Source organism: Mercurialis annua, linkage group LG2, assembly GCF_937616625.2.
Source record: "Mercurialis annua linkage group LG2, ddMerAnnu1.2, whole genome shotgun sequence".
NCBI lineage: Eukaryota > Viridiplantae > Streptophyta > Magnoliopsida > Malpighiales > Euphorbiaceae > Mercurialis > Mercurialis annua.
This window is the reverse complement of record NC_065571.1, coordinates 54,366,503-54,381,503: the sequence shown is the minus strand read 5'-3', so window position 1 is coordinate 54,381,503 and position 15,001 is coordinate 54,366,503. Positions and strand designations below refer to the sequence as shown.

The following is a 15,001-nucleotide window of genomic DNA, read 5'->3' as shown; positions in this document are numbered from 1 at the left end:
CACTGGGACATGTCCAATATATATGTCAATGTAGCGAATGTGTGAGTCCATAATTCACAGATACTGGCGACACAAAGAGATAACAGACGCCGTGTTGTTCAGCCGATTGGAAGATTCGGCAACAGCCATCTTCAAGGGAATCTCATAATCTTAGACAGTTTTTTGATAGTCTGTAGCAAATATGTGATCTATCTTACACAGATAGCCGAGAACATAAGAATAATAGACATCGTTTTGAGAGGTCGACTCAGTTGATAAATGAATTTAGCTACAGCCATCTTCCTAACTCAGATGACGATCTGATAATATTAGATCAATAACAGATCACATTTTAAACATCACAATTGCATGGTAAACGGACGCATGAAACTTTATACACAGAGACTTATTTTTCAATTTAGTTATATAAGCAAGAGGCCAGCATGCAATTTTTAGATAAGCAAAGATTGCTTGAAATTTTATACTTTTCTGTGGTAATAGGATAGGTTAAACTCCATTCCACAATGAAACAAACTTATAGTAGCAAGCAATCCATTTGGACATATGACAGTGGTATATAGATACTTTTTTTCTCTTCACAACAAAACACTTACAAAAGAACTGCAAACTAAAACCAAGGATTTCATTCTCAAGTAAAACAAAACAATTACTTATCATGAAAAGAGAGCAAAAAAGGAAAAAACAACACTTCCTAGTTTTGTTTCTCAAATATTCTTTAAAATCTCACTTTCTACCAAGATCTAAACAGCCTGTCTGTTTTTCTTCTTGGCACCCGATTTTGAAACCTTAAGGCTCCTGTGAACAACACTAAGTCTAGCAAGGGCGGCTTTCTTCAAATCTGGCCTGTAGTAATTATCTCCAACCTGAAACACAATAATCAAGCAACTGATTAGCTAACTGTAAAAACACAAGCATATCATCTGAAAGGCTTTTAAGTGAAGTTCTAAGCGCGGACAATAGACAATGAAAGTTTCAAAAACTTAAAATCAACAGTCAAGTCACAACTTGCAATGAGAAGTAACTGTATGACACTCGATCAATAACTAGCAATTACAATGAATTTTCAGTGAAAATAGAAATGCTCAGAAGCCAAGCGTAACAAATATATCTCATAGGAGAACCATCAACTAATAATGGATCTTCTTACATGTTAGCTTCTCATCATTGCCAATCAAAATCAAATCACTTGCGTATTCTATATTATGAATTTCCCCTCAAGAAAACACCAAAAACTAGTATAAGCACATCCTAAAAGCGCCAGTTAAACAATGCAATGAGAACTGAATGATGCTCAATTAAAAATTAACAATCACAAAGAATCAACTCACAATAAAATTTCACTGAAAAGAAAGAAGCTCAGAAGCCAAGCGTAACAAGTATATCTCATTGAAGAACAATCAACTAATGAAAGATCTTCTTAAATGTTAGCTTCTCATCATTGCCAATCAAAATCATTTCACTTGCATATCCAGCATGCAGTTCCACCCAAAAAGAAGGACAAAAACAAGCACAAGCACATACTAAGATGGCAGGTTAAACATGCAAAGAACTTTATGAAGATCAATCAAGAACTCACAATTACAAAGATTCAACACAAAAAGAATTTTCACTGAAAAACAAAAAAAGCTCAGAAGCCAAGCGTAACAAATATATCTCATTGAAGAGCCATCAACAAATGATAGATCTTCTTACATGTTAGCTTCTCATCATTGCTCATCAAAATCAAATCACTTGCATATCCTACACACTGCATTTACCAAAACAAAAACAAAAATGCCAAAATCCACATGAACATATCCTAAGGTTGCCTGTTAAACACTCTGATGAGAACTGTCAAACGCTCAACCAAAGAACTAACAATTACAATGAATCAAAACAAACAAATTTTTACTCGAAAAATAAAGCTCAGAAGCCAAGCGTAACAAGTATATCTCATTAAAGACCCATCAACAAATGATAGATCTTCTTAAATGTTAACTTCTCATCATTGCTTATCAAATCAATTCACTTGCATATCCCACACTATGCATTTCCCAAAAAAGAGCCAAAACCCAGCATAAACATTCCCTAAAATTGCCAATTAAACATCGTAAGATATAATGCTTGCCACTGAACTAGTTCACACAATTTACCACAATGATCAGCAAAAATCAATGCTATAAACTGTTCTAATCTATTGTACCTGATTGCTTACAGCCTTAGCCATACGGTGAAACTCCTTCCTCATAACAGACTTATGCAGCAAACTAGCAGGCTTGTTCTGCTTCCTAGTCTTCGTCGTCGCAAGCACAACTGACAGATCTTTGTCACCTGCAGGCTGAATAGTAACAGTCTTCTTGTTTGCCAAACCTAATCCAAATCCAAAAAATTCAACATCCAATAACTTAAATCCCTAAAAAATCAAATGAACTCAAGTTAGGGTTTAGTATAAATACCTGAGTGCTTATAGGAGTTGAGATTGTACAAATTGTTACTCTCCTTGCTAAATTGAACGCTAGCGTTGCCTCTGCCAAATTCCTTCACGAGAAAACAATTATTCTTCTTGACAATCTCCCATATCAACTGCCCTGGAACTGTCGACATTTTCAACTCACCTGTTTCATCAATAAGGCAGAGATATTAGCGTTAAGATAATGAAAAACGATGTAGTTTTGAGTGAAAGAAAGATCGGAGATCTGATAACTTACTGATGACGACGACGACCGGCTAGAGATGCAGAAGAAAGGGTTTAAGCTGTCTAGTTTAGTGAAGGTGTTGGTTTTATATTACTTTCACTCTAACAAAACCCTAATTGGACTGATATTATTAGGGCTAAGGCCCATTTAATAAATAGTGAAGTGACCTTCCTTTCAATGAAAATTACGAGAATGCCATTCTGCTAGCGTAAACCCTTTTGGCTGTCACCGCTGTGGTGGCGTTTGAGGGTTTTGTAGATTTTGATTGCAGAGAGAAATGGGGAGGAGGATATTAAACGATGCGTTGAGGTCAATGGTGAATGCAGAGAAGCGGAGAAAATCTACGGTTCAATTGCAGCCGATTTCTACTGTTATTTCTTCTTTTCTTAAGATCATGAAAGATCGAGGTAAATTACTCTTTAATCCTCTTCTTCTACTTTTACACTCTTTTTAATCCCTCAATTTGATTTCCACTGTTCTTGTGAGTTACTGTAGTGGTTTCTGTATTTTGTTTTATTTTGGTTACTCACATTGAATGTGCTCTTTCATGTTAAGAAATGTTTACCTAGGGTTTGGATTGATTTGACTAACTTAAATGTATAGAACTTACTAAAATTTGGAAATGTATCAAATGAAATTTACGCGTTTGGGCGAAAAATTGTTCAGAGTTGATCACTGGACTATCACCCTGTTGCTGTTTCTATCAATAAAATTGTTTTGTTTGTCCAGGAGTTGTAATTGCACCTTCTACAGCTCTGTTTCAGTGTTTCTTGAATCCAACAAACGCTCATTTTGCCACTCCAACTTGGAATACAAAAGAGTTCAAGTTCGTAACTTTGGATAAAAACACCCACTACTCGTCGATTTTGGGTCATTTTTCACCTTTGACCATCAAGAATGTGTCAGATTAGGGTGTAATTTGACTGTAAATTGATGAGCAGTAAGTTACTTGGACTCTTTTGTTCTTTCGTTCCAAGTTGGAGGGACGAAATAAACCTTTTTTGCTCTTGAAAAATGATTTGACGATTACTGGTATGATTTGAGTTTAGAGCTTTTAATGCTGTGAGTTTAATATGTTGAACTTATGGTGCTTTTTTACAGGGTATATCAAGAATTTTGAGGTTTTTGATCCGCATAGAGTTGGGAGGATAACAGTGGAACTACAAGGCAGAATAACTGATTGTAAGGCTATCACTTATAGACAAGATATCAAAGCAAATGAAATAGAAGAATACCGACTGCGAACACTCCCCACTCGTCAGGTTAGTTTTTCATCTTTTTTTGGGTTTTGTTTTGTCAAATTGAATAGTATAGTGCTGTCTTTTATTGATGTTAAATGGTTTATTTATTTTCTTTTTTGTTTATTGTTCTGGCAGTTTGGTTATGTTGTGATCACTACTCCTGATGGTGTACTGGATCACGAACAGGCAATTGAGCGGAATGTGGGAGGGCAGGTTCTTGGTTATTTTCATTAGATTTCTGTTCTGTAGTTCAAAACTCGTACTGCTGTTTTTTTAGCCGAAAATATTGTATGATACCATGATGAACTTTAGAAATAACTTTTGATTCCGGTTTCTCTCTCTAGTAATTGAATAACTGATTGTTCCTCTGAAATCATCATCAAAACTGAATTTGATTTTTGCCTGCTGTTACCTCTTATCTGCATTTCCATGGATGGCAAAAACTGGTTTTGCCATTTGGTGATACCATATTTATAGGTCGTTGCAATGGTCGTACACAATGAGCATGCTTAAATAGTTCAATTGTTGGATTGGTATGCTTGATCCTCACTCAGCAAAGTGATTATTTATCATAAGTTCTGATACATCAAAATTTATGAAATTCCACGTTTCAGCATTTTATTCATGTATTTTTTTATTTATTTTGAAAATGCTTCAGAAACTCCAAATTCATAAAAGGTACAATGAGTCTTTAGTTTTGAAGGATCAGTGGAGTCGCCTGCAGATTGTGATTCCGTCACCCACAGAAGCATGCGAAATTTGGACACGAGAATCAGCTGCAAGCAGTTTATTAAGTTTAATTGTAAGCTCTCTGCCCATTCTCATACCCTCTGGAGTTGCTTCTTCAGGCATAACAACTGTCCCTCCCCAGAGAGTATTATCATACACAACTATTCCACCCACCTTCAGTAATTTCAGTAGCCTCTCATGGTAGTTCCAGTAATTGATTTTGTCAGCATCAACAAAAGCAAAATCAAAACCGCCTTCACTTTCGTGCTGCAGAAAAAAGAAATACATCACGAAAATCAAGTGCAATATTGAATTCAAGCGGAGGTTTATTCAATGCAACAGATGTGCCACATTAATAAACGACATCTTTGTCACAGTTAAAATGATGTGCATTCTATTTTTAGACATTTGTTGATTGTCTAAATAAATAAAACTGAAACTAAGCAACACATGAAATAATTATTGTATATTGATGTTGCACATCTATTGCATGATATAACTACTCATTTAACTGTTGAACGGCGGAATGACGAAAAATTTGGGACATGAGATCCTTACATCTTTCACTAGCTTGTCAAGAACTGGTAAAGCCTCAGATTCTATGAAGTCGATTTTGTGTTCAACGCCAGCTTTCCTTATAATCGGCAACCCTATCTCATAAGACTCGCGATTAACATCTATGGCTATAATCTGCAGTGAAGTTTCATATTGATGCATTGGATTATGTGGATATAGCAAAATCTGGATCTTTACTGATGGATTTTTTTCAATTTCTTACCTTACCATCCTCAGGAATTGAAAGAGCAGTAAGGAGAAGTGAGTATCCTGTGAAAACTCCCACTTCTATAGTCTTTTTAGCATTCACTAGCTGTAATAACATGGCTATCAACTGACCAGCATCTGGAGAAGTGGCCATCATAGCGCTGGAGAATCACAAACTTATTAACATTCCCAGAGAAATCGAGTGCAAAATTCAATCTGTTTCATTTGTTTTTGCAGCAACTTACGATTGAGAAATTGCATGTTTTATGATTCAATTGCGAGGAATACCCATAGTTTCATGATAATAAAATCACGTCTAGATTGCACGGAAACGTTATTCGAACAACGTTTCTAGTGTGTTAGAAACGAAACGTTTATTAGCTAGCAAAGAGGCGTTACCTCGGGTGGGTAGCAGTGACAGTTCTTAGCTCCCTGAGTGGCTCTGGTTCGCGGGGATACACGCTAGTCTCTAGCACATACTGTCAGTCAAATTTAAACCGAGTCATATTACATAACGAACATAAAAAAACCGGAATAAGTAAACATTTCTACTACACTATTCATACGAACCTGATACAACTCCTCACTTTTCAATAATCCCTTCGACATGTTCTAACTTGGGGGTAGTTACTGATTGAAAGAACTGCTGCAAGAAAGATCTGCATCCGAAAAAAAATTCATTATCTGTAATAATAATACTACTGAACATAATTTCAGAATATAAACAGTACAAACTATAAATATTTGCGTAGTTGTGTTCAACAATAGCTAAGCTTGAAACTGATGATCTGACTAATAAAAAATCTAGAAAATTCAAATTCCTTCAGAAATCTTTCTCAATTATATCAGTATTAGATTAAGTCTAGAAAAGTATATATTTATCAAAACATTGAAATCAATTTTAATACTATACAAAATTTGATATTGATAAATTAGGAGTATACCAGAGCTAAATCGGACAGAGAAAGCTGGTAACCAGTTGCATTTTGATAATTATGATACAAAACTTTTAAATGAGAAGATAAAAGAAAAGGCAAGTAATTAGATCAATATTTACCGTGTGTATAATTAAGTTTTCTTATTCAGGAAACAAGACAAGAAATTTCCTTGATATTCATCCACCAAATGCTTAGACGTATCTGTTTTTGTCTCCCTCTCTTTATCAGCCAAACTGAAATTTTGTCACCTACCGCTAGCAAAATGACCCTAATTTAGGGTCCATGTCTAAAAAATGACCCTAATCAAATTTAAAGAGCAAAATTAATTGTAAAATTGCCAAATTTTGTTACTTAAACACCCCTTATAAATGAAAAAAAAGGTGAACCGAATCAATCGTTTAGAATTATGACACGTAGCATAATTTTTGGTTTTGTTTTGTTAGTTGTCGTTTAATCAAATCGGAGTTACTAAATACCAATGGCAAGCTAAATCCTTCATATCCAACACGAATGCGATCTAGAGGCAGATCTCCAGTTCAAAAAATGATCCATTCTTTGCAAGTAAAATGGAGCAACAATCCTCTCCAATTTCAATACAATCATACATTATTGTCTCATTACAGCAATTCAATCAATTCAATGATTATATCGTTTCTTTAATGGTAAATAATAAAGTATATCAAAAAATGTACAGCTAACAATCATATAATGAGAAGATTACTGCACAGCCCCTTCAAAGAACCAATGAGCTATAGGCACCGGAAAATCTACATTCCTCAAACTTGTAAACTTCAAACCACTCTTAGATATCCTATAACGGCAAGCTCAAGGCAAAAGAATTATAAACAGGTATAATACGGTAAACTACCTATCGTTTAAAGTATCCGTATCTATTGACGATTCTGTCGGAGAGACAATAGGTGTGCTGTTATAGTGTCATAATCCGGAAGTTTTGGGTGCACGTGACTGGCTTTGTCGATGGAGTTTTCCCTGGACGGAGGATCTGCACGTGACACAGATGTCTTTGTACTTTCAGCACCACCTGATGTTACGGTTCTTGAGGGACGACTCGATGATTGCTCTCTCACTGATGGTTTTAGATTTTTCTCGCGTGATGACTGCTTTGATTCTGAAATTGATTTAGCTGGTTCTGTCGATTTTCGCTGCTCTGTTTTTCTCGAGTTAAATGAATTACTGGATTGAGAAGGATGATTTTGTTGAGTATCAATAGACTTGGAGCTTTTTGAGGATGATTCCTCATGCATAAATCTTCTGTACTGCGAAACTGGCTCAGAACTAGCTTGTTCTGGTGGTGATTTAACCCGCTCAGAACGTCCCTGGTGATGTGAATTCTTCCGAGAAGGGGAATTCACTTGAGTTTCAGTAGCATAGGAACTCGCCGAGGATGACTTTTGTTCTACAACACGATCTGCAGTAACCGGAGACTTAAAAGGAGCCCTGGACTTGGAAGATGAATTTATCTCAGAACTGGAAACAGGAGTATTTGACCGTCTAGATAATCCGGGACCTAATCGAGTTTTGCTTGATGAGTTTTCTTTACGAAGATCCTCCTCAGAGTCACTCTTATCCGAGTCAAAATAACTCCTTAATCCTGATCTTTTGCTCCCTTCACTGCCAGCCTCTGGACCACTTGTAAAAACCTGGCGTGCCGGTTCCTCATGATCACTGGAATCAGAAGATGAAACTGTGATATTTGAGATCTCTTTTTTATTTACTTTTTGGTGCACCAAATGATTGTACGGTTCTTGATCACGAGCTCCAGAATCAATATCAGCCTTACGAGATGAAGATGGCTGCTCAATCCTCATAGAATTTTCCTTTTCAGCTTCTTTGGACACTGAAGAACCATTTGAAGCATTTCTAACATACGGTGGATGCCTATAAGCCTTATTTCGAAAGCCACCTGTTAACTTTGGAAAGTTCAACTCCGGATCATTTTCCAGACTCGAGTTATTAATAGGTTTACTATTCTCCAAGGCATCCAGTGATTGAAATTGTTGAATATCCTCGTCCACTGATGATAACAAACTGTCCTTATTGGTATTTGATTTGGATTTCCCATATATGCGAGACGCCTCACCATAACCAAACTTCCTATCAGTTTCAGTTTCAACACCAACTTCGACTGCATGGATTCCTTCGGAATGAACTAATACATCTGAATCAGTTGCAGAATGCTGTTTCCATGTCTTTCTATTAAATTCCATGTTTGGCGATCCTATCATATGAGCGTCAACATTCTGGGTTTCCTCAGGATTACTTGTATATGCAATCTCATGATGAGGAGAAGAGCTGTCACGTTTACTTGCAAGAAACTTAGATTCATACAGCTCCCCTTCACTCTCTGAACTTGGTCCATCTGAATGGTCAAAAGTTCCAGGTAACATGTCATCTGCTCGTGAAGGAACTATATCATCTGTCAACTCTTCAGAAAATACAGTCGCAAAGTGGGAGTCAGAGGCGAAGAGCGACTGTGAACTGGACTTTCCTAGTGAATCTTGCATGTTTAGCCTGGGGCTCTTATCACTTATAATTGCAGAAGGATGAGAAGAAAAATATGAATTATTTTGGCCATAGTAATCCTCCTTGTCATCAAATTTCAATTCGTCATCATCTGATCCAGAATCATCAAAAGCAACAGCATGATTGTCAAATGAATTTCTATCGTTTCCATCTCTTTGAATATTTCCATCATCAAAAAATAAAGATTCCTTATTAGCTTCTTCAGAAAATTTCTGCTGGCTCAAACTGGAAAGTATATTGTGTTGATCACTGGGAGTTTGATAATGAGGGTCAGTGAAGACACTGCTGGACTGTTTCCTGATGCTTCCCTCTTCAAAATAACCAACATTCTCAGATCTCAGTCCACGGGGCGAGTCGTTCGCAAATTCTTCCTCGCTATTTACTCTCTTTGTATTTACTTCACCTGCAAGGTCACTCTTTTCGAACTCGTATGAGGCTTTCCTAGAGTGCCTATCTACCATTTGAAGATCACTCACATTTGGGAATTCATCCAAAGAACTACTACTGGAATGTATGGAAGCTGACTGGCCAGATATATTAGAGCTCTTGAGATTGTTAAACCTTTCAGCCAATCCTGCCAGGTCATCTTGTTCATTTTCAAAACTTTGCTCAAAACTCTTCCCAGAGTTACTTCTGCGAGATGTATTGTCTGCTCGAACTCGCCCATGATTTTTGCCTTCCGACCTTGAGTCAAAATTATTTTGAGGCCCTTCTTCATTTGACCTAAAATGAGAACCCTTTTTTGGCTCGGTTGACTGCTGCCTGGATATCCTTCCTTGGCTTGAAAGTTCTGCAGCAGCTCTGGCAGCCAAACTTGCTAGTTCCGCAGACTCAGCAGCTGCCTGTGCAGCAGCTGTAGCATCCGTAAATTCCATATTCCAACGCCGCCCACCTGCAGAGGAATGACTGTGCTCCGAAGTATAGGAATGCCTAAATTCCACATCTTCAGACCCAGTTCCTGTTTCAATCATAAACTAAGAACCCATATGCGAAGAACAAGGAGGGGTATAACTTTATACTTATTGTTAAAAAATGACTTTATCGCAAAAACTGGCATACCAAAAGATCTTTTGTCATCATGAGAATTGGCAGATGGCATTGCCTTATTAGGATCGGCGCTAGTGGAAGGAAAGGTTTGGGAATGTGGTGATGATCTTGAATTGGAGCCATACGAGTTAACAGGTGCATCATGCCTTTCATAGTGTTTGGAAGAAGGTCCAGAACTAGGAGGTCCCTGACCAACACTATTGGGTGGCTCTTGGGTGTTAATTTTACTGGCCTGTTGGAACGAACTCGGTCCATTCTGCTCAAAGAAATTTACAAGCAAATGCAAGCACTAAGAAAATATAGCTCAATTCATACTGTATGCAGCTCTAGATGCACCAGTGGAAATTCAGGGGAAATAATCACTTCTAAACATTTGACCTTACCAGCAAGTTGTCAGAAGGCTCCATTTCTTTCTCGCCAAATGATTTAGGAACCCATTTAACATTATGTTCCTCGGCAATTGTACTCAGAATTTTTATTTTCGTGGGACCATCAGGAGCTCTGGCAGACATTTTTTCCACCAACTAGGATATTAAAAGAAAAAGGATGATCAGCAGCAATAAACACCAGGGAGATTACCATAAACTGACACCACAGAGACTAACCAGGCGGCTAACACCACAGTCTGGACGTACTTCAGCTGCAGCAGAAACAAATTCTTTCCCATATTTTGCTGTAAAATGCTTACGGACATCCATCAATTCTGGTACATCCGCACATCTTGGAGATGCAAAAATGACACTGGATATTGCTTCTTTCAAGTCAATGGGACAGTTTCTGAAATTATAAAAATAAAATCAGCAGAAATTCGAAACTACTGCTGGAGATATTCCAAAAACAGTGTATCATTAATGCCAAAACTAAATGAACTAGTAACCAATGCTCCCAGTCAGACTCTATATAAAAAGAAAAAAACTTGTAGAGGTATGTGTTACATGGATAATTTCTATTAAAACAAAAGAAAGCGGAAATCCCTCAGAATCTAAAATATAAAATCTCAATTTTGTTAAAAAGAAAAGAAATTTACGTACTTCTGTGATTCAATGATTGGCAAACGTGCAACAATAAGTTCACAGTATATCTCAATAAGATCATACGCCGCCATTGTCTTCTCTTCTCTAACCACATGCTCAACCTGCAGAAGCAATTTAGAAAGCACAATAAAGTTTACGCCTACTCGATATCGCGTGAAAGCCCGAACATAACCAGCCAAATAACAAACAAACAGCATAACTTCATTTTTTATTATTATCAAATTTTCAGTATGTTATCTTCTCAAAACAAGTCAAAATTAATACTAAAAAAGCAACAGAAATTCCTTCTTTCCTATATCCTTATTTGCATAGTTGATAAACTAAAAAATTAATTGCTCAAAATAAAAATAAAAACATAAACAAAATCTCAATAAAAACAATTTGAAGTGGATACGGATCATTTAAGTTAGTTACCCGAATTCTAGCAGTCTGGTCCTGACCCGATTCAAGCAATTGAGCCAATTCTCGCTTGAGCTGCCTAACCTGCGCATCTCGTTTGTTTTTCAATAACTTTATACGCGACGCCGCTAGTTTCAACGCCGTTTTACTACATCAAAATCAAAAACAAATCAAAATCAATTTAATCAAATAAAAAGATCAACAAGAATATCAAAAAAATTACCATTTCGCTGGCTTGAAGCTTCTGTGCAGCATTTTTTTCGTTCTTTGAAAGAATAATGGAAGGGAAGAAGAGAATTAGCGGCGACTTTAAATCGATGTGAAATAATAAATTAAATGGAGAGAGATCTAATAATTAAGAAATTTGGAAGGGCAAAATCAAGAAATAATTGGAATTTCGCGGAACTTTTCATTATTTCGTTATTTAAGAAACCGAGTCGGGGTTAATATTCGATGCGGAATGGAACAGTAAACCAATCGTACGACTTACTTTTCTACGTTGACCCACAGTTTTCATTTACTTTTTCTAGAACTAAAACTAGTCTAATCGTGCGACTCTGAAGCCGTTATAAGATGATCACATGGCTGACATTTGTTGCTATAATAGAAGCTACAGTTTAGTATAGAGATTGGAACTTGACTTCGATGAAAACTTTAGGAATTTTAAGCTATTTTTAAATTGTTTAAAAATAGACCAAAGTTATAAAATTTGGTAGTTGGGTAGTAATTTTTATTATTTTGAATGGGAGACATAAGACATATTAAATTATTAATGAAGATTTTATAATTTTGTTTATATGTTTATGCTGACCAAGGCCTTCCACTGTGGCCGTCTTATTTTTAGAAAGCGAAACCATGGCACGGCATTGATGTCCTGTGCTAATCTTTTACCATAAACGTTAATTTTAGACGGAATGACAAAAAAATCAAAAAAATCCAAATGCTTGTCATTTTTTATTATGATTTATTTTATTTTTAAAAATTTATTAGGTATTGATTTATTAGTAAGTAAAAATTATTAATTATTAATAGAATATAGTGCAAAAACCTATATGCATATAAAATGAATTTAGATCCACCATAACCACAATAATCAAAAGCAGTTATTTCAATTTTTATTATTTTAGCAATGTGAATTATTTTGACACTTCTTGTTATTTAGATTTTGTTATCTTACTCCTCAAGTGTAATAAGGACCATTATTCAATCATCAACTGAAACTTGAAACTTGAATATTTATAAATTTGGAATTTTAATTAACACATAGGGGTCTTTCTACCGTTATTTTATTTTTTACAAAGTAGATCTTACTTGATCTATTTATCACCGCCAGATGAATTATTATCATCTTCATCCAATAGTGAAACTAACAAAGTAGACTAAAAGCAAAGTAACTGTAGAAAAATATGTCAATGTGGGCCTAATTTGGATGGTTAAGACGTCTTTAAGTGCATTAAGAGGTTGTGGGTTCGAACCACGGCTTGTTAACTAACAAACTAATAATTAAAATTTTAAAGAGTCGATTACCATTTTTGACAAAAAAAAAACTGTAGAAAAATATGAGACTAGACTAATAAAACTGAACATTCTGATAGGTAATCAGTAAATTATTAAACTGGTCATACCTACTAGTATATTTATATATTTGAATCATAGCTAAATATCAACTCAATTGAATCAATAAGTTTAATTCTATTCATATGCCGGGAAATTTAATTAATGATTGCATTTTCTTGTATTTTTTTCTTTTAATTCAATTGAAAATTTTAGCTTTGATAGAGCATCATTCAATGACTACCATTTGATTTAATTTATTCAATTCGTCTATGCACTATAATTTAGAAAGATTTTTATCCTGCCATACCAAACACAAGAAATATTTTGCCCCAGAGCCATTTACGTGTGCACTTCTCTTGAATTCCTTGCACATGAAGGTTTCGTTAAATTGTCTAAGAAGAATCGCATCAGAGAAAGTGTTGCGACTTTTCTGCTACAAGTCGACAATGGATGGTGATTAACACAGGTTCCCAAACAAATTAATTTTGTTTAGTAAAATTAGCTAATTTTTATGAATAATTAGCTAATTTTTAAAATGATTATATCAAAAGATTCAGTAATATTATTGAAATATTTTTGTAGTCTTATTAATTTATCATTATTGTAGATGTTAGTTTAATATTATTTGAGTAAATGATAAACTTTTCATTTGAACAAATAACTACATAGAGAATAAGTATTTTTTTTCTATTTCAAAAAGATAATTATAAATATTTGATGATAGTTACAGAAATTAAGAATAACTATTACCTTTGTTATTTATTGGCTTATTATTGTCTATAGCTGTGCAAATTGGAGAAAAATATCAGCAAATTAATAAAATTATATTCTTTTTAATACTTTAATCTTCTTGCCACCAATATCCACGGTCCAATTATGCAAGCTTTATTTCTCAAATGTAATGTTATTAATTTGTTTAAATATGATTAAACAAATAAAACATTTTAAATGACTTATTATTATTATTTTTATAAATAAATATAATTACATTTTTAGTTACATTTATATTTTTATGTTATATTTCATTTTAATAGATAATAATAATTTTATATTATTTAAATTATTAGCTAATTTTAAATATATCATTTAAATGGATCGATTCATTAAAACATTTATTAAATATGGGCAATGCTAGTGAAAAAAGTAGTCTACAACTTCCAAGTTTAACATTTCAAAAACTTTCAACAATTTTAGTAAGAACAGCGACTTTTTATAGGATTGTTTTATTTTAGTTTATTTTGTTATTTTACGTATACAAGAATTATAGGACAATCCTCTAAAAAAAAGAATTATAGGACAATCCAAGTCATGAAATTGATGCATTGGTGCATTTCAATGTTTTTATCTGATTCAACTAATCTAAACACTTGGTTGATAACGAGTACAATATCGATATAGTATTTATTAATAAAAAAAACTAATAACCAACAAGAAATTTATTTATTTTGAATAAAAGACATGTAATAATCTTCACTAGAAATCAAATTTTAGCGCAGTGGCATTTTGAACAACTTATAGAATAAAATCTTATAGTCAAACAGTATATGAAATATGAAAATCTTATGTTAAAGTGGAAACCATACAATAATCAAAACCAATTGATGAACAATATTAGTTTAGATTTAACCATCTTTACTAATTTATCGGTTCTAACTAGTGGTTATTCAGTCTTTTGGATTATACTAATTGCTCGTACTGGATTATCTATCGATTCTCAGTTTCAATTTCATCGGTTCGACGAACAGGTCTTCCTGGGTTTTAAAACACTGATGCATACTTTCATATTAATCTTGTCATCATATATGCATGTGAATGTGATCGACATCTTCTCAAAAGCCAAGAACATTTTGAAACAAAAAAGCCATTGACATATGCTACACCTAAACAGAACAGGCTCCAACGGATATGATTTACAAAAGAAAGATTACAGGGATGTTTTCCGGCGAGCGGAAGAGCATAAAATTGGTAGTAAATGTGAAAAAATAAAGCTAATGATGTAATTTCAAAGAACCAAAAAAAAATGACTCAGATTCAGGCAAAATTTTCACAACTGTGATTTTTGAAATGATAAAAAC

At 34.5% G+C, this 15,001-nt stretch overlaps 4 protein-coding genes and 4 non-coding genes across 10 annotated transcripts; 1 reads left to right on the top strand and 7 right to left on the bottom strand.

Moving 5' to 3' along the window:
* Positions 1-601: 601 nt before the first annotated feature.
* LOC126669159 (60S ribosomal protein L28-1-like) lies at positions 602-2,792 on the bottom strand. 2 transcript variants are annotated; one of them, XM_050362538.2, is made up of 4 exons: positions 2,684-2,792; positions 2,436-2,589; positions 2,183-2,349; positions 602-863 (listed from the first exon to the last, which is right to left on the bottom strand). In XM_050362538.2, the coding sequence occupies exons 2-4, from the start codon at positions 2,581-2,583 to the stop codon at positions 741-743; spliced, it is 438 nt and encodes a 145-aa protein (XP_050218495.1). In that variant the 5' UTR covers positions 2,584-2,589; positions 2,684-2,792; the 3' UTR covers positions 602-740. The 2 variants fall into 2 exon arrangements, with proteins under 2 accessions (XP_050218495.1, XP_055960469.1); XM_056104494.1 differs by having other exon boundaries at positions 2,436-2,594; positions 2,688-2,752.
* LOC126670837 (small nucleolar RNA R24) lies at positions 1,078-1,171 on the bottom strand. Its single transcript, XR_007638831.1, has one exon. It is a non-coding gene; the product is annotated as a small nucleolar RNA R24 (small nucleolar RNA).
* LOC126670835 (small nucleolar RNA R24) lies at positions 1,352-1,445 on the bottom strand. The gene has a single exon (XR_007638829.1). It is a non-coding gene; the product is annotated as a small nucleolar RNA R24 (small nucleolar RNA).
* LOC126670834 (small nucleolar RNA R24) lies at positions 1,623-1,716 on the bottom strand. The gene has a single exon (XR_007638828.1). It is a non-coding gene; the product is annotated as a small nucleolar RNA R24 (small nucleolar RNA).
* On the bottom strand, positions 1,901-1,994 carry LOC126670836 (small nucleolar RNA R24). The gene has a single exon (XR_007638830.1). It is a non-coding gene; the product is annotated as a small nucleolar RNA R24 (small nucleolar RNA).
* Positions 2,793-2,901: 109 nt separating the features above from the next.
* Positions 2,902-4,289, top strand: LOC126669160 (40S ribosomal protein S15a-2-like). The gene is made up of 3 exons (XM_050362539.2): positions 2,902-3,082; positions 3,777-3,937; positions 4,052-4,289. Exons 1-3 carry the CDS (start codon positions 2,953-2,955, stop codon positions 4,148-4,150), a joined length of 390 nt encoding a protein of 129 aa, XP_050218496.1. The 5' UTR covers positions 2,902-2,952; the 3' UTR covers positions 4,151-4,289.
* Positions 4,290-4,422: 133 nt separating this feature from the next.
* LOC126669158 (probable caffeoyl-CoA O-methyltransferase At4g26220) lies at positions 4,423-6,635 on the bottom strand. Of its 2 annotated transcripts, none has more exons than XM_050362536.2 (6): positions 6,465-6,635; positions 5,978-6,066; positions 5,807-5,886; positions 5,424-5,568; positions 5,204-5,335; positions 4,423-4,912 (listed from the first exon to the last, which is right to left on the bottom strand). In XM_050362536.2, exons 2-6 carry the CDS (start codon positions 6,014-6,016, stop codon positions 4,622-4,624), a joined length of 687 nt encoding a protein of 228 aa, XP_050218493.1. In that variant the 5' UTR covers positions 6,017-6,066; positions 6,465-6,635; the 3' UTR covers positions 4,423-4,621. The 2 variants fall into 2 exon arrangements, with proteins under 2 accessions (XP_050218493.1, XP_050218494.1); XM_050362537.1 differs by lacking the exon at positions 6,465-6,635 and adding an exon at positions 6,352-6,458.
* Positions 6,636-6,880: 245 nt separating this feature from the next.
* LOC126668897 (uncharacterized) lies at positions 6,881-11,824 on the bottom strand. Its single transcript, XM_050362120.2, has 7 exons — positions 11,593-11,824; positions 11,385-11,517; positions 10,968-11,071; positions 10,542-10,713; positions 10,320-10,460; positions 9,949-10,192; positions 6,881-9,847 (listed from the first exon to the last, which is right to left on the bottom strand). Exons 1-7 carry the CDS (start codon positions 11,622-11,624, stop codon positions 7,236-7,238), a joined length of 3,438 nt encoding a protein of 1,145 aa, XP_050218077.1. The 5' UTR covers positions 11,625-11,824; the 3' UTR covers positions 6,881-7,235.
* Positions 11,825-15,001: the final 3,177 nt, after the last annotated feature.

Coding starts and splice junctions, on each gene's coding strand:
- LOC126669160 (XM_050362539.2), top strand. CDS start 2,953: ATGGGGAGGAGGATATTAAACGATGCGTTGAGGTCAATGGTGAATGCA. Junction 3,083..3,776: donor TAAGATCATGAAAGATCGAG/GTAAATTACTCT, acceptor GCTTTTTTACAG/GGTATATCAAGAATTTTGAG. Junction 3,938..4,051: donor GAACACTCCCCACTCGTCAG/GTTAGTTTTTCA, acceptor TTGTTCTGGCAG/TTTGGTTATGTTGTGATCAC.
- LOC126669158 (XM_050362536.2), bottom strand. CDS start 6,016: ATGTCGAAGGGATTATTGAAAAGTGAGGAGTTGTATCAG. Junction 5,336..5,423: donor CAATTCCTGAGGATGGTAAG/GTAAGAAATTGA, acceptor ACTTCACTGCAG/ATTATAGCCATAGATGTTAA. Junction 4,913..5,203: donor TTGACAAGCTAGTGAAAGAT/GTAAGGATCTCA, acceptor TTTTTTCTGCAG/CACGAAAGTGAAGGCGGTTT.
- LOC126668897 (XM_050362120.2), bottom strand. CDS start 11,624: ATGCTGCACAGAAGCTTCAAGCCAGCGAAATG. Junction 11,072..11,384: donor ACCAGACTGCTAGAATTCGG/GTAACTAACTTA, acceptor TTGCTTCTGCAG/GTTGAGCATGTGGTTAGAGA. Junction 10,461..10,541: donor ACTGTGGTGTTAGCCGCCTG/GTTAGTCTCTGT, acceptor TTAATATCCTAG/TTGGTGGAAAAAATGTCTGC.
- LOC126669159 (XM_050362538.2), bottom strand. CDS start 2,583: ATGTCGACAGTTCCAGGGCAGTTGATATGGGAGATTGTCAAGAAGAAT. Junction 2,350..2,435: donor CAACTCCTATAAGCACTCAG/GTATTTATACTA, acceptor GATTTGGATTAG/GTTTGGCAAACAAGAAGACT. Junction 864..2,182: donor CTAAGGCTGTAAGCAATCAG/GTACAATAGATT, acceptor ATTGTGTTTCAG/GTTGGAGATAATTACTACAG.